General features: G+C 43.8%; 1 protein-coding gene across 3 annotated transcripts in view; it reads left to right on the top strand.

Annotated features, from left to right (window-relative positions):
- Positions 1–1,883: 1,883 nt before the first annotated feature.
- Positions 1,884–16,711, top strand: part of TRAPPC8 (trafficking protein particle complex 8) — a 68,406-nt gene continuing 53,578 nt past the window's right edge. For 2 of the 3 annotated variants that reach the window (XM_038766492.1, XM_038766491.1), the window contains exons 1-3: positions 1,884–2,046; positions 9,595–9,789; positions 15,860–15,943. In XM_038766492.1, the coding sequence (XP_038622420.1) occupies positions 1,890–2,046; positions 9,595–9,789; positions 15,860–15,943 (436 nt within the window). In that variant the 5' untranslated portion in view covers positions 1,884–1,889. The remainder of the gene's footprint in view (positions 2,047–9,594; positions 9,790–15,859; positions 15,944–16,711) is intronic. The other variant, XM_038766493.1, reaches the window with a different exon arrangement.

The raw sequence follows: 16,711 nt of genomic DNA, 5'->3' as shown, positions 1-16,711 counted from the left end.
TGGGGATTAAGACTGTGAGCCCCTTGTGGGGCAACCTGATCACCTTGTAACCTCCCTAGCGCTTAGAACAGTGCTTTGCACATAGTAAGCGCTTAATAAATGCCATCATCATCATCATCATCATGTGTTGCCAACTTGTACTTCCCAAGCGCTTAGTACAGCGCTCTGCACACAGTAAGCGCTCAATAAATACGATTGATTGATTGATGTTGCCAACTTGTACTTCCCAAGCGCTTAGTACAGTGCTCTGCATACAGCAAGCGCTTAATAAATATGATTGATTGATTGATGTTGCCAACTTGTACTTCCCAAGCGCTTAGTACAGTGCTCTGCACACAGTAAGCGCTCAATAAATATGATTGATGATTGATTGATGTTGCCAACTTGTACTTCCCAAGCGCTTAGTACAGTGCTCTGCACACAGTAAGCGCTTAATAAATACGATTGATTGATTGATGTTGCCAACTTGTACTTCCCAAGCGCTTAGTACAGTGCTCTGCACACAGTAAGCGCTCAATAAATACGATTGATGATTGATGTTGCCAACTTGTACTTCCCAAGCGCTCGGTCCAGTGCTCTGCACACAGCAAGCGCTCAATAAATACGATCGATTGATTGATGTTGCCAACTTGTACTTCCCAAGCGCTCGGCCCAGTGCTCTGCACACAGCAAGCGCTCAATAAATACGATTGATTGATTGATGTTGCCAACTTGTACTTCCCAAGCGCTCGGTCCAGTGCTCTGCACACAGCAAGCGCTCAATAAATACGATCGATTGATTGATGTTGCCAACTTGTACTTCCCAAGCGCTCGGCCCAGTGCTCTGCACACAGCAAGCGCTCAATAAAGACGATTGATTGATAGAGAAGCAGCGTGGCTCCGTGGAAAGGACACAGGCGTTGGAGCCAGAGGTCATGGGTTCAAATCCCGGCTCCGCCACTTGTCAGCTGTGTGGCTTTGGGCAAGTCACTTCACTTCTCTGGGCCTCCGTTACCTCATCTGGAAAATGGGGATTAAGACTGAGAGCCCCATGTGGGACAACCTGATCACCTTGTATCCCCCCAGCAGTTAGAACAGTGCTTTGCACATAGTAAGTGCTTAATAAATGCCATTATTATTATATTATTAATGACGGCCTCCAGGAGGCCTTCCCAGACTGAGCCCCTTCCTTCCTCTCCCCCTCGTCCTCCTCTCCATCCCCCCCTCTTACCTCCTTCCCTACAGCACCTGTCTATATGGATATATGTTTGTACATATTTATTACTCTACTTATTTATTTATTTTACTTGTACCTATCTATTCTATTTATTTTATTTTGTTAGTATGTTTGGTTCTGTTCTCTGTCTCCCCCTTTTAGACTGTGAGCCCCCTGTTGGGTAGGGACCGTCTCTATATGTTGCCAGCTTGGACTTCCCAAGCGCTTAGCACAGTGCTGTGCACACAGTAGGCGCTCAATAAATACGATTGATAATGATGACGAATGACGGCTGAGGGGCGGGCGCGCGCCTCAGATTCCCCCCACCACCACCACGTGACCCGTCCGGGCGGAGTCATGGCGGCTGAGGGGCGGGCGCGCGCCCGCCTCAGATTCCCCCCCGCCCACGTGACCAGTCTCCCCTCACCGCTCCCCCACCCACGTGATCGGTCCCCCTCAAGCGGCGTAATGACAGCCGAACGGCGGGCGGGCGCGCGCCGCTCCCCCCCCCTCCCCACGTGACGGCCCCGCGACCCGGTCACGTGAGGGGCGCGCGCGGGGGCTGCCGGGACGGGGAGCCGGCGGGGCCGGGTCGGGCCCCAACATGGCGGGTCGGGGCGGGCCGTGAGGAGATCGCTGAGGGGGACGCCGAGGAGGACGGTGAGGAGGACGGTCGGTCAGTCGGTCGGTCCCGATGGCCCAGTGCGTGCAGTCGGTGCAGGAGCTGATCCCGGACTCGTTCGTGCCGTGCGTGGCCGCGCTGTGCAGCGCCGAGGCGGAGCGGGTCACCCGACGGAATCACCTCAGCTTCGCCGAGCTGCTGAGGCCCTTCTCGCGCCTCACGTCCGAAGGTACGGGCCGCACCCGCCGCGACGACGACTACTACTACTACTACTACTACTAATAATGAGGATGATGATGGTATTCATTAAGCGCTTACTATGTGCAAAGCACCGTGCTGAGCGCTGGGGACGTTACAAGCTGACCAGGTTGTCCTGTATATGTGTTTGTAATAATAATAATAATAATAATAATGGCATTCATTAAGCGCTTACTATGTGCGAAGCACCGTGCTAAGCGCTGGGGACGTTACAAGCTGATCAGGTTGTCCTGTATTTATGTTTGTGATAATAATAATAATAATAATGGCATTCATTAAGCGCTTACTACGTGCAAAGCACCGTACTAAGCGCTGGGGACGTTACAGGCTGATCAGGTTGTCCTGTATATGTGTTTGTAATAATAATAATAATAATGATGGTATTCATTAAGCGCTTACTACGTGCAAAGCACCGTACTAAGCGCTGGGGACGTTACAAGCTGATCAGGTTGTCCTGTATATGTGTTTGTAATAATAATAATAATAATAGAATTTATTAAGCATTTACTACGTGCAAAGCACCGTACTAGGCACTGGGGACATTAACAAGCTGATTAGGTTGTCCTGTAGTTATGTCCGTACGTATTACTCTATTTCACCATACTAAGCGCTGGGGACGTTACAAGGTGATCAGGTTGTCCTGTATATATGTTTGTAATAATAATAATAAATGGCATTTATTAAGCGCTTACTATGTGCAAAGCACCGTGCTAAGCGCTGGGGACGTTACAAGGTGATCAGGTTGTCCTGTATATAATAATGATAATAATAATAATTGGCATTTGCTAAGTGCTTACTATGTGCAAAGCACTGTTCTAAGCGCTGGGAAGGATACAGGGTAATCATCATCAATTGTATTTATTGAGCGCTTACTGTGTGCAGAGCACTGTACTAAGCGCTTAATCAGGTTGTCCCACGTGGGGCTCACAGTCTTAATCCCCATTTTACAGATGAGGTAACTGAGGCCCAGTGAAGTGACTTGCCCAAGATCACACAGCAGATATGTGGCAGAGTCAGGATTCGAACCCATGATATGTTTGTAATAATAATAATGATGATGATGGCATTTATTAAGTGCTTACTATGTGCAAAGCACCGTGCTAAGCGCTGGGGACGTTACAAGGTGATCAGGTTGTCCTGTATATATGTTTGTACGTATTACTCTATTTCACCGTACTAAGCGCTGGGGACGTTACAAGGTGATCAGGTTGTCCTGTATATATGTTTGTAATAATAATAATGGCATTTATTAAGCACTTACTATGTGCAAAGCACTGTTCTAAGCGCTGGGGAGGTTACAAGGTGATCAGGTTGTCCCACGGGAGGCTCACAGTCTTCATCTCCATTGTACAGATGAGGTCACTGAGGCCCAGAGAAGTGCAGTGACTTGCCCAAAGTCACACAGCTGACAATTGGCAGAGCCGGGATTTGAACCGATGACCTCTGACTCCAAATCCTGTGCTCCTTCCACTGAGCCACACTGCTTTGGGCAAGTCACTTCACTTCTCTGGGCCTCTGTTCCTTCATCTGGAAAATGAGGATGAAGACTGGGAGCCCCACGTGGGACAACCTGATCACCTTGTATCCCCCCCCAGCGCTTAGAACAGTGCTTTGCACATAGTGAGCGCCTAACAAATGCTATTATTATTATTAACTCATTCATTCAATCGTATTTGAGAAGCAGCGGGGCTCAGTGGAAAGAGCCCGGGCTTGGCAGTCAGAGGTCGTGGGTTCAAATGCCGGCTCCACCGCTTGTCAGCTGTGTGACTTTGGGCAAGTTGCTTCACTTCTCTGGGCCTCCCTTACCTCATCTGGAAAATGGGGATTAAGACTGTGAGCCCCACGTGGGACAACCTGATCTCCTTGTATCCTCCCCGGTGCTTAGAACAGTGCTTAAGCACATAATAAGTGCTTAACAAATACCAAAATTATTATTATTTATTGAGCGCTTACTATGTGCAGAGCACTGGACTAAGCACTTGGGAAGTGCAAATTGGCAACAGAGACAGTCCCTACCCAACAGTGTGTTCACAGTCTAGAAGGGGGAGCTTATTTTCTTCTCTTCTCTTCTCTGACCCTCACTTTCCTCACCTGGAATAACAATAATAATAATGATGATGATGATGGCGTTTAAGAGCCTAGTGCGTTCCGAGCACTGTTCTAAGCGCTTGATGATGATATTCTGTTAAGCACTTACTCTGTGCCAAGCACTGTACGAAGCCCTGGGGGAGATATAAGGTCATCAGGTTGACCCACGTGGGGCTCACAGGCTTCATCCCTGTTTGACCGACGAGGTCACTGAGGCACAGAGAATAATAATAATAATAATAGTAATAATAATAATAATGGTGTTAAGCTCTTACGACGTGCCAAGCACTGTTCCAAGTGCTGCGGTAGATACAGGGTCATCAGCTTGTCCCACGTGGGGCCCCCAGGCTTCGTCCCCATTTTACAGATGAGGTAACTGAGGCACAGAGAAGTTAAGTGACTTGCTCAGAGTCTCACAGCTGACAAGTGGCAGAGGCGGGATTAGAACCCGCAACTTCTGACTCCCAAGCCCGGCTCTTTCCACTAAGCCACGCTGCAAAGTGGCCTGCCCGAGGTCCCACAACAGACAAGTGGCGGAGGCGGAATTAGAACCCATGTCCTCGGACCCCTGGGCCCAGGCTCTTTCTGCTAAGGCATGCTGCTTCTCAATAATAATAACAGCGATGGTATTTGTTAAGCACTTACTACGTGCCAGACACGGTACCAAGAGTTGGGGTAGACACGAGTGAATCGAATCACAGTCCCCGTCCCGCATAGGGCTTAAGGTCTTCATCCCCGTCTTACAGACGAGGCCCAGAGAAGTGAAGTGGCTTGCCCAAGGCCACACAGCAGATGAGTGGCGGAGTCAGGATTAGAACTCATGACCTTCCTACTCATTCAGTCATATTTATTGAGCGCTTACTGTGTGCAGAGCACCGTACTAAGTGCTTGGAAAGTGCAGTATAGCAATAAAGAGAGAGTCCCAGCCCACAACGGGTTTACAGGCCCGAGCTCTATCCACCTGTAAAATAGGGATGAAGAGGGTGAAACCCCAGTTGGTGCATGGGACTGTGTCCGACTGGATTCATTTATATCTGCCTCAGCGCTTAGTACAGTGCCCGACCATTAAATACCATTAAAACAAATTTACAATCGGTCTGCAGGGGCGGGCATTCTCAGCTTTTGTGGTTTGAAGGTCGCCCTGCTGATAAGTGGCCCAGCGTTGATCATCCCTTTGGGTCCATTTCCGGAGTCAGAGCCTCATGAAAAGGGGGAAGGTCTGCAGGTGTACACAAACTCCTATATAACACTGTCCAAAAGCCTTACAGATAAGGTGTTGCACAACAGGTGTATAGATACAGTTGCTCCCACCCACCTGGAAGGTAACAGGAAGACACTTGTCTAGGTAATGCAGGTGGAGGCTGTTAATAATAACAACAATAATAATAATTGTGGTATTTAAATAATTCATATATGCCAGGCACTAAGCTCTCGGGGAGATAGAAGGTAATTGAATTGGACACTGTCCCTGTCTCACAGTCTTAATCCCCATTTTCCAGATGAGGTGTTTCAGTCACAGAGAAGTAAAGTGACTTGCCCAAGGTCACACAGCAGGCATTTGGCGGAGCCGGGATTAGAACCAGGTCCTTCTGACTCTAGGGCCTGTTCCCTTTCCACTAAGCCACGCTGCTTCTCTGCTTCTAGTTAGTGGCCCTAACTCGCCATTCTCACTAGTGTTTGGATTTCGGGAAAGAAATATTGGAAAATGTCAACTCGGAGCCCAGTTTAAGGGACCGAGAGACCCCAGATCAGTTTTGCAAGTGGAGTCAGTATAACCGGGGCTATGCAATAAAACAGAAAAGTAACATCCTGTTGTGCATCAGTTTTTGCAAGTTTGATGAGGAGCTTATACTTCCTCTTTTTTGCTAGCCGGCCATGGTCGCAGATAATTTTTGCCCTTGACTTGTTGCTCTTTGGCCATCCAACAGTATGATTAAAGAGAGATCTTGCCCTGTATATCCCTAGTAGCCCACAGCTTCCTGACCCCTTGAGAATAATACCCAACACTTCAGATGTGTGGATTTTCCCTTTTTGAGGAGCGTTGTCTCTCCAATACATGAAGTTCCCCGTGTCTGGGTTTCTTTATGAAAACAGTCATCGTTTGGACTCACTATTTCTGTGTTTCTGAAATTTCAGTGTCTCAGCAGTGTTTGGTAAAGCTTTGAGCCGTATTTTTTGTTGTACTGTATTTTGTTGTGTTTTCTGCATCTTATGCCTTTCCTGGTTTTTGCAAGAAAGTGTAAAAAACTTCCCTCTTCCCCACTCATGCTGAGTGTTGTACTCAATCGTGGTTTACCATGTGGGTGAGGGCCCAGTTGGGCCTGCCGCCGTTGAGTACTGGGTTCTGCCCCCACTTTCCCTACAACCTGCCTCACAATGAGGGCTTCTACTAGGTAAGGGAGAGATTGGATGGATTAGGTCACCGCTGGATCTTGATGGGCAAAATGAACAAGTGAAATCAAATTAGTAGTATTTACTGAGAAGCAGCATGGCTTAGTGGAAAGAGCATGGGCCCAGGGGTCAGAGGACCTGGTTTCTAATCCCACCTCTGCCCCTTGCCTGCAGTGTGACCTCGGGTAAGTCACTTCACTTCTCTGTTCCTCAGTTTCCTTTGTGAAATAGGGAGTCAGTACTTGGATTGTGAGCCGCATATGGGACAAGGACTTTTGCCAACCTGATTAAATTGTATTGACCTCAGCGCCTAGAACAGTGCTTAACACATAGTAAGGGTTTAACAACTACCATTTAAAAAAAAAAGTCTGTGAGCAGAGGACTGGGCTGAGAGGTTGGGAGAGTACAGTAGAGTTCCCTGACCAAGACGCAAGGTGACAGGAAGGGTGGCCACAAAATTTCAGAAAGGAGAAAAAAGAGAATGGAAAGTTGGCTGTGTGGATGAGCAAGGGCTTAAACAGTGGAGTAAGTAAATTAATATGTTTACCGAAATGCTACCAGTAGTCATGAACATATAGGAGCGGGACTGGCACAGAAATGGTGAGGTAGTGTTATTCATTCTTTCAGTTGTATTTATTGAGAGCTTACTGTGTGCAGAGCCCTGTACTAAGCGCTTGGAAAGTACAGTTCGGCAACAGATAGAGACAATCCCTGCCAAACAACAGGCCCACAATCTAGAAGGGGGAAACAGATAACAAAACAAGTAGGGAACAAAACAAGTGGACAGGCAGGTGTTAGCCCTAACAAGTGTTAGGCTTCTCGAAGGCACATTCATGGATGCAGTTTCATCACTGGCAACATCCTCTTTGAACCAAAGGACAATGCTTTGTGGATGCTCAAGCCAAAGGGGCAGGGGTGGGGATGACCTTTATTGACTTTTTTGGGACTCTGATAAATTCATTGTTTTTTGTGGCAATTTGCAAGCATTTGTCCAAAAAAAAATCCAGCCCCTTTTGCTAATCTAACCAAGGAGTAAAATAAATCTGTTCACTCCGTGATTAGGAAGAGCTTAGGTCTTTTTATTTTATCCATTTGTACAGTTCAGAGAGCCAAAGGAAAAGACATCTTCAGGACTTCAGGGGTTGTGCAAGAAGAGCTGTTAACTAATGTACAGAAGAGTATCATTTTTATGCTACTTTTCGCTAACCAAAAGATTGATATAGAAAAAAATGAACCTTTAATGTTATATCATTCTAAAAAATGAAATTTTGATCATTTTCTTTTTTTACAGAGTAAACAAATGCAAGCTAGATACTGGAGTCTTGATATTAGTTTGGGAATTTATTTTTCATTTGGCCTCTTGATATTTTAGTTACCCTTTTGTGAGGTGGCATGTTGGTGTTCATGATTTGTGGATTTTGTTGGCTAGAGAAATGATAATAGCCAGGTTTCAGAGAATCAGGGGGCGGAATTTATTGAATACTCACAGTACTTCAAAGGCTGGTACCCAGCAGTCGAGGGAGTACAATAGAGGCACAGTCCCTGTCCTCAAAGAACTTATAATCTTACAGGGGAAGATTGACATGAAATCATTCCCAGATAGGAGAAAAAAAGAATGGAAGGACTGACAGGTGAATAAATGAATGCTTAAATAGAGTACGCAAATCGACATGTACAAAAGTGCTTGAAAGGGCTGGGAGTACCCAAGAGCTGCGCTGGTGGTTGGGAAGATACGTCCTGTCAAGAAATTTAATGGGCCGAAGCCTCCTAGGTGATGAGGGCTTTGGAAATGGGGCAGAACAGTGGCCTGGTGAATTTGGAAGGGGAGGGAGTTTTAAGGTAGTGAGGAAGGGTTAGAGGCCAGAAATATGAGAGTCAATGACAGGGAGAAGGTTTCCTTGGAGGGATTGTAGGTAGAGCATCAGTGGGAGTGAGACCAGAGTGTAGCTTTCACCTTCATTTGAAAAACAAGCTGGACAGAAAAAAAACTATCGGTGGCATTACCACACTGTTGATTATATACATTTAAACTCTATATTCTGAGCTCAGCTCCTTGTCGCCAATTCGAAATATACTTTGTAACAGCTTTGTCAGCCCAATTTTTAAATTATTGTTATTAAGTGCCGTCGAGTCGTTTCCGATTCATAGCAGCTCCACGGATATACTATCTCCAGAATATCCTGTCCTCTGCTATAATCCGCAACCTTTCTAACGGTTCTTCTGTTATCATTATGGTCTCTATCCATCTAGCTGCTGGTCTGCCTCTTCCTTGTTTTCCCTGGACTTTTCCTAGCAGAGAATTCTTCTCCAGAGAATTAGTCCTCCCGATCATGTGACTAAAATATGCTAATCTAAATCGAGTTATTTGTCCTTCCAAAGACGACTTTAGCATAATTTGCTCTAAAATTCATTTGTTGGTTTTTTGGGCAGTCCATGGCATTTACTAAAGCCTCTTCCAACAACACATTTCAAAAGAATGTACAGAGTACATTCATTTTGGCAATATTGGCAAGTACAGAGAAGCAGCGTGGCCCAGTGGAAAGAGCTCGGGCTTTGGAGTCAGAGGTCATTTCGCGGCTCCGCCAATTGTCAGCTGTGTGACTTTGGGCAAGGCACTTGACTTCTCTGTGCCTCAGTTACCTCATCTGTAAAATGGGGATTAAGAATGTGAGTCCCCTGTGGGACAACCTGATCACCTTGTAACCTCCCCCACGCTTAGAACAGTGCTTTGCACGTAGTAAGCGCTTAATAAATGCTATTATATTAAAAAAGAATGTTCTTTCTATCCTGTTTTTTCACTGTCCGGCTTTTGGATCCATCCATTGTCACTGGAAACACCCTAGAATTGACAATTTGTATTTTTGTGGCAATTGTCGCATCAGCCCGTTTCATGACTTTTTCCAGGCTCTTCATAGCAAGTCTTCCTAACGTTAATCTTCGGCATATTTCTTGACTACTAGTTCCTTTATTATTGATTAATAATTTGCCCAGTTTACCAGACTTTAATACATTGTACAATTTATCTTTCTTTTTTTTCCAGTTCATATGAGAGATCCTAATAATCAGCTTCACATAATAAAGAATTTGAAAATAGCAGTCAGCAACATTATCACCCAACCGCCTCAGCCAGGAGCTGTTCGGAAGCTTTTGAATGATGTAGTGTCCCTCAGTCAACCTGCAGAAGGATTAGTAGCTAATGTGTTTACTGCAGGAGATTATGACCTCAACATTAGTGGTACGTAACAAGATTTATGTGATTTTTTTTTTCAATGTCAGGTATTGTTAATGTTGTAGAAACACCTGATGTAGGTTTCTGAATTTTAATTTTTAATTTATCGATATCAAGTGAAGTATTGCTAAAATATTAGCCAGAGGAACATAATCTTAATGGTGTCTTAATGTTTTTTGAAATGGTCTTATTTAACATAGTGGATGTAAAAAAAGTTATTTAGTTTTTCACGTACACATCAAAGGCAGAGGATGTGCTTCAAAGGTGTGTCATTGAGTATCAGTGTGGTTTAGCAGAGGACTGTGGAGATACGGTAGGGTCAGGCAGATTGGCTTGATGCATGTCATGCTGTCATGTAGACTGCTCTCCTTGAGCAGGATTTCTGGAAAGTCGAGGCAAATCGGAAACATGGCAAAAGCCAAAATAGCACGATTGCAGGGTGCTATGGGAAGCAACATGGCCCTGTGAAAAAAGCATGGGTAAGAGAGTCCAAGGACCTGGACTGACTGTATCTGACCTGATTATCTTATATCTATCCCAGTCCTTGGTACGAAGTAAGCACCTAACAAAAGCATAATTATTATTACTGCTATTATTGTTATTATTATTATTGCCTTGCTTTATATGAAGTGGAAAGGAAGGTCAGTCTCCCTACTCCCTTCATGGATAGTCTCTTACCACCCAGTGTTCCTGGGTCTTGAAGTTGAATTGCTTGGAAATGGAGCCCAAAGTGGGTGATAAATTCCATATGAGGGTAAATATTGGCACTAGGCAGGTAATCGATATATAGAACAAGGAAAAGTCAAAAAATATTTTGAAGAGGAAGTATGACCATGTTTGAACACAGTAGACAGCCCCCTCCCACCACAATTATAAAATTATAAAATTTCATTTTAATAATGGTATTTATTAACCACTTTTCAGTTCCAGACACTGTGCTAAGTATTGGGTTAGAGACACATTAATAAGTTTGGATTCACTCTCTGTCCCATACAGGGATCACAGTTTGAGGAAGGGAAGCAGCGTGGCTCAGGAAAGAGCACGGGCTTTGGAGTCAGAGGTCATGGGTTCTAATCCCGGCTCTGCCAATTGTCAGCTGTGTGACTTTGGGCAAGTCACTTGACTTCTCTGTGCCTCAGTTGCCTCATCTGTAAAATGGGCATTAAGACTGTGAGCCCCCCGTGGGACAACCTCATCACCTTGTAACCTCCCCAGCACTTAGAACAGTGCTTTGCACATAGTAAGTGCTTAATAAATGCCATTATTATCATTATTATTATTATTAAGGGAACAGGTCTTTTATCTCCATTTTACAGGTGAGGACTTTGAGGTACAGAAAGGTTAGTGATTTGCCCAAGATCAAATAGCAGGTAAATGGCAGGACCCAGGAGTCCACTGTCCACTAGGCCTCACTGTTTCCTTATCTTTTAAGTGTTTAGTGTTGCTAACATTTGCAAATTTCATTTAAACATCTTATAAGAGTATCAGTGAATGATTTCTAATGTGACTTGGGAGTTTTCTGGTTTAAGAAGTTTGAAGTTAGACATTAATGTGTGTTCCAGTGAATAAATAATGCTCTGTGTGATATTTGGAAAAGCCTGAAATAAACTCAGCTTATTGAGGTAAGTGGGTAGATTAAATTGAGAAGGGGCAGATGAAAATGGGTCATGTGTGGTGAGAATCTTTTGTCATTTAACAGAATTATAATCTTCCTTTTTTCTACCAGTGCAATTTATATGATAATCTTTGAACACATCATGATTATGAGCTAGACTAATTATGTGCTTATACTGCGTGAAGTTCTAGATTAAAGCTGTGACTTTAAAAGATATGTCATTTGGAACAAATATTCATACAGTGTGTACCTGAGCAAGTAGAAGGAAGAAAATGCGTGTACATGCTGTTGTGGCCATAAAGAACAATTATGATCCTTGGAAATTCCCTTATTATGTGGTTAACTCTTGTTTCAAAAATAATTGTAAGCTTTTCTAAGATAAGTAGAGCCACACTTTTTGAAAGAAAAATCAGTTTAACAAATGAAAACTGAAGTTAAGTTTAAAAAAGGCGCCCTCCACGAGATTGGGCCTGTGGGGGCTGAGCTCGTTGTGGGCAGGGAATGTTGTATTGTACTCTCCAAAGCGCCTAGTAGAGTGCTCCGCACACAGACAGCACTCATTAAACGTGAATGTTTCACTCCCACCCGTTTCTGGGCAGGGCAGGTAGCCCCCAGCAGGTCCCCCCGAGCTGGGCCAGAATCCGAGGCAAAATGCGGGCTCCGTTTGCTCCCTGGCCCATCTCTAGACCTGAGTTATGCCTACTGACACCAAGCTCTCTGAGGGCAAGCCTGAGGCTTCTCTTGTGCCCGACCTGTCTCAGAACCCAGTGAGGTGACCTTTGTGGGCAGGGACTTGCTGGCACTTGGCTGCGGTCCACCAGGATAACCTAGGGGTGGTCTGAGGATGAAGTGCTTGCCAGACCACCCTTCCTCCTTGTGATTATCTTCTTTTCATCGATCATCATCATCATCAATCGTATTTATTGAGTGCTTACTGTGTGCAGAGCACTGTACTAAGCGCTTGGGAAGTACAGGTTGGCAACATATAGAGACAGTCCCTACCCAACAGTGGGCTCACAGTCTTTTCTTTTTCTCTTCCTCCAATTTTCCTCCAATGTTCTTTTCTATTCTTTCACCTATTGTGCTTTGTTCCCCACTCTTTCCTTTGCTACTCCCTCATCCATGGACTCTGACCGCCCTCCCCTGCCCCGGGCTTCTGGCTGTGTGGCAGGCTTTCTCTGCTCCTCCGGGCCCTGAGGCAAGCTGTAGCCCTGGGCTTGTAGCCTGCTTCCTGCAGGCTTGAGAGAAAGGTGTGTGGCCTCTACTCACGGAAGTCTCATTTCCCCTCTCAATAATAATGATAACGGCATTTATTAAGCACTTACTATGTGCCAAGCAGTGTTCTAAGCGAGTACCCCGCTTTATTAATGTGCTGTACGTATATTTTTTCCGGGTTGATGTAGATGTACTGAAGTCACAAATAATATGAAATTTCAAAATAATAAAGCTAGAGATGAGACGCCGATTTAAGGTGAAATTTAATAAGCCGTTCTCCCTTGTTTTGAAATCAATCAGTGGTATTTGTTGAGAGCTTACTGTGTGCTGAGCACTGTTCTAAGTGCTGGAGAGACAACAGAGTTGGTAGACCCATTCCCTGCCCATAACGAGCTTACAATCCACAGGACTGAAATGGGTGGGGGAACCTGTTGAGTATTAGATTCATTCAATTCATTCAGTCCTATTTATTGAGCGCTTACTGTGTGCAGAGATGGCACGTGTTCCGGATTTGTTCACCAAGCCTAAGTTGTTTTCTAAAGTTATGCACAGGGCTGTTTTAAAAAAACAAGAACAGGAGTTAACTATCTGAAATGTGTACAGAATTTTCCTGCCTCGGTTCTCTTTTCTTCCTTTACCTTTACCTACATGTATGCATTCCTTTTGATTTTCTGACTTTCCCTGTTATTTTCTCCTCTATTTGTTGATCCTCTAGCCTTTGGAGCCCCTCCCCTCTTCACCCGTCAGCCTTTCTGACCCCAAAGAGTTCCTTTCTCTGACCCTACTCGTTCTATCCTGACTTCTGGTTTCTTGCCATTTATGCTCTTTTAGCACCATGTCAATCCCCTCTCCCACTGGCATACGTACTGCATTCCCAGACATGATGACTACTGTGTCGAACATTTTTCAGTCAGTCAATCAGTGGTATTTATTGAATGCCTGCCTTGGGCAGAGCACTGTGCTAAACACCTGGGAGAGTGCAGTACAACAGAATTAGACATGGTCCCTGCCTGCAAGGAGCTCACAGTCTAGATGGGGAAGACAGACATTGCTATAAATAATGAAATTATGGATAAATGATGATGATAATTATGGTATTTGTTAAGTACTTACTATGCACCAGGCACTGTGTTAAGCACTGAGTGATGTGGGGCTGAGGGCAATGTGAATATCAAGTGCTTAAGGATACAATCTTCAGTTGCTGGTTCATGCTCAATTCAAATGTACTTTTGTTTCCAGTGAATACAGTCCTGCCTATGGAGTGATTGGCTAAAAGTATCCCCCCTGTTAAACCTATTTTTTGGATGATGCTTGATTTTTATAAACTCTTTTCCGTTAAATGTTAGCCAACTTGGTTATCTTTACAGACCTTATAGGGTGTCACGGATTTATAGTATGGAAGCCATCACATAATAAAGTTCATTAAATCTTTTTGCCGAATGTTTCAAAGTCTCTGAGCTTGTTTAGAAAGATTTTCAACTTTCAAAGCCTGAAACCTCATTTTTCATGTCTTTGATGAAAATAATGTGTGTAAGCTGGTGATGTTAATAGAAACTATTTTTTCAAGAACACCTTTACCCTTTGGGAACAAAATTTGCATTATTCTTTAGACATTACTCTTTTTAGAATCCAGAAGATAAATAGTAGACTGAATTCCTGGTTTTAAAAATATTTTGTCTGGATTTTTGCTATCGGTTATGTGAACCATAAGCAGTATTTTGCAAATAATGGTTTCTCTTTTAGGTAGTTTTAACAGAGTTGAATTAAAAGAGAATCTTTTAATCTTTTCAGCAGTTCAGCTGATAGCTGGGTTTAGGGAGCCATTACTAGCCCTGCAAGTTCTCAGCACTGTAGAATAATATGGCAGTAGGATGGGCCCCGGGCAAGGAGGAGGGAGTGTAATGTGGAAGTGGACATTTGAAGGAAAAATCTTGAACCCAAGGGTGGATAATAGGTCTCACTACTTCATCACAACTAGACCTCTGGACACTTGGAGAATTCAGAGCTTCAAAAATTTGCATTTTTAAATCAATCAGTGGTATATGTTGAGCACTTACTATGGACACAGCACTACTAAATGCTTGGGAGTTGGTAGACATTTTCCTTGCCCACAATGAGCTTTCTGGAGAAACCCAGTATAGAAGCATTTTTAGGGTCTAGTCAAAGTTGGGTTGGGCCAGGCTATAATTTTATTGTTTTCCTCATTTGAACATACTGCGGGGCAAGCTAGGATTGGATTTCCTGGGTGGCCCCACATTTTTTCCCTGATTTTGAATTTATCTACAGCTTTCAATCCATTTAATTTAAAAAGAGTGCTTCATTAGGAAGGACAGGGATGGTTTAAGTGATTAGCTAAGGGACCTTATTTAGCTTGTCAATATTTCCTCTGCTTTTTGTTGGCTGATTTGATAGGAAGAAGGAGTATGTTCATGTAGCTCCCAGGTGCTTAGTACAGTGCTAGCCCATAGTAAGTGCCCAGTAAATACCATAGATGAGGTAGCTTATGAACTTGTTTATAAATAAATTGGAAATCGAGTGCAGTCCCCAGAGGACTCATTCTGCCGCTCAGGGCAATCCAATCTCAGCCACTCCAGTCTTGGAGTGAACAAACCATGGAAGCTGGCATCCCCAGCTGCCTAGCGAGGCCCCGGTCGTGCCACCCTGGAGACCGAGTGTCACCTTAGTGGTTTATTTCCTCTGGAGAGGCTGCAGATAGGAGAGGGATAGTTACCATGTTTCCCACACCCAGTTCAGGGGGCTCGAGGACAGCCTGAGCCTGTCTTCATAGGCACTGTAATTCTGCCCGTGGTGGGTGGAATAGGACATTTCCAAAGTGTTGAAATTTTTCACTCTAGAAAACAGCAAAATAGAGTTAAGGCAATACTTTGGAAAATCAAATTTGCTTCAGCGAAGGGACAGTGATATAATGTAACTTTTGGTAGACAGTCACTTTATTTCCATTGACCTTTTTTTGTTCTTACCTAGTGAAATATCAAAGTTTAAACCACTCCATGAATGTAGTCAATCGATGGGAAATATTTAGAATATGGCTAGTTATGACGGAAAGGCTTTTAAAGACCTTTTATGAGCTAGTAAGCAATATGTAATGTGTGAAAAATCAGTAGACAAATCTATAGTCCCTACGCTGACAAAGTATTCAGTGTACTTATTTTGCCACGCTATCCAGAAAGCAGATAGTATGTATTTATCTGGCTCGGTTTAACAATGCCGTGTTTTTTCTATCAGATCGTTCAATTAAAGCTAGTGTTCCTTGGTACAATAATTGGAAAGACACTCTGATGGAACTGAAAGAATCCACGTTATATGCAGGTATTTTTTGTGGTGGATGTGATTTTGCCAGATTGTCCTTCACTCCTTGTCTGTGACCCAGTCCACCTCTCCTTGCTCCCGTGGTGCTGCTGCTTAGAAGTCTCCTTGACCAAATGGTGTTTTTCTTAATTTTCTAAAAATAAACAACTTTGGTGGTGGTTGTCTGTTCTTTCCTATATGTTATCTGGACTTTTTACTCTTGATTTTTCAATGTTCAAACGAGGAAATTTTACTTCTGGGTAATTGGAGGAAATAATGACAGTCTACCTGAATTAGTCTAATCTCACTTCTACAAGATGTCAAGATATTTAAGGGTGTAAAATGAGGTTTTTTAATGGAAAATTATATATTGGAGAAAATTCCTGCCAGCGTATTATATTGTTCTTTTTCTAAATTTAGATAATTTTCAAGAGCAAAAAGTATGAATAACATCCTGTTTTTTTAAATCTCTGAAATCAGGTAGAATAATACCACTGCTTTATTTCATCTGTACAGTGTTTCTCTATTAACCACATGTAATATATAAATATTTAGTAGAGTATATCTAGCTAGAACTAGAATGAACATTTTTCTCCTGTGAATTGGAAAACATTCTAGCCACGTTGTCACTGGTTACTTGGTCTGTGTGTCCACCAGTCAGCCATTGAGGATTTATTGCATACCTTCCAAACGGAGGTGGCTTAGAGAGAGAGAGGAGAGAGAACACACACTATAACCTGAGTTTTGAGGGGGGCCTGGTCCCTAACATTATGGTTTAGCCATGGTTTA

Source organism: Tachyglossus aculeatus, chromosome 25 (assembly GCF_015852505.1).
Source record: "Tachyglossus aculeatus isolate mTacAcu1 chromosome 25, mTacAcu1.pri, whole genome shotgun sequence".
In the NCBI taxonomy this organism is placed as follows: domain Eukaryota; kingdom Metazoa; phylum Chordata; class Mammalia; order Monotremata; family Tachyglossidae; genus Tachyglossus; species Tachyglossus aculeatus.
Note: the sequence above shows the minus strand (reverse complement) of the source record. Positions and strands in the feature narration are given on the sequence as shown.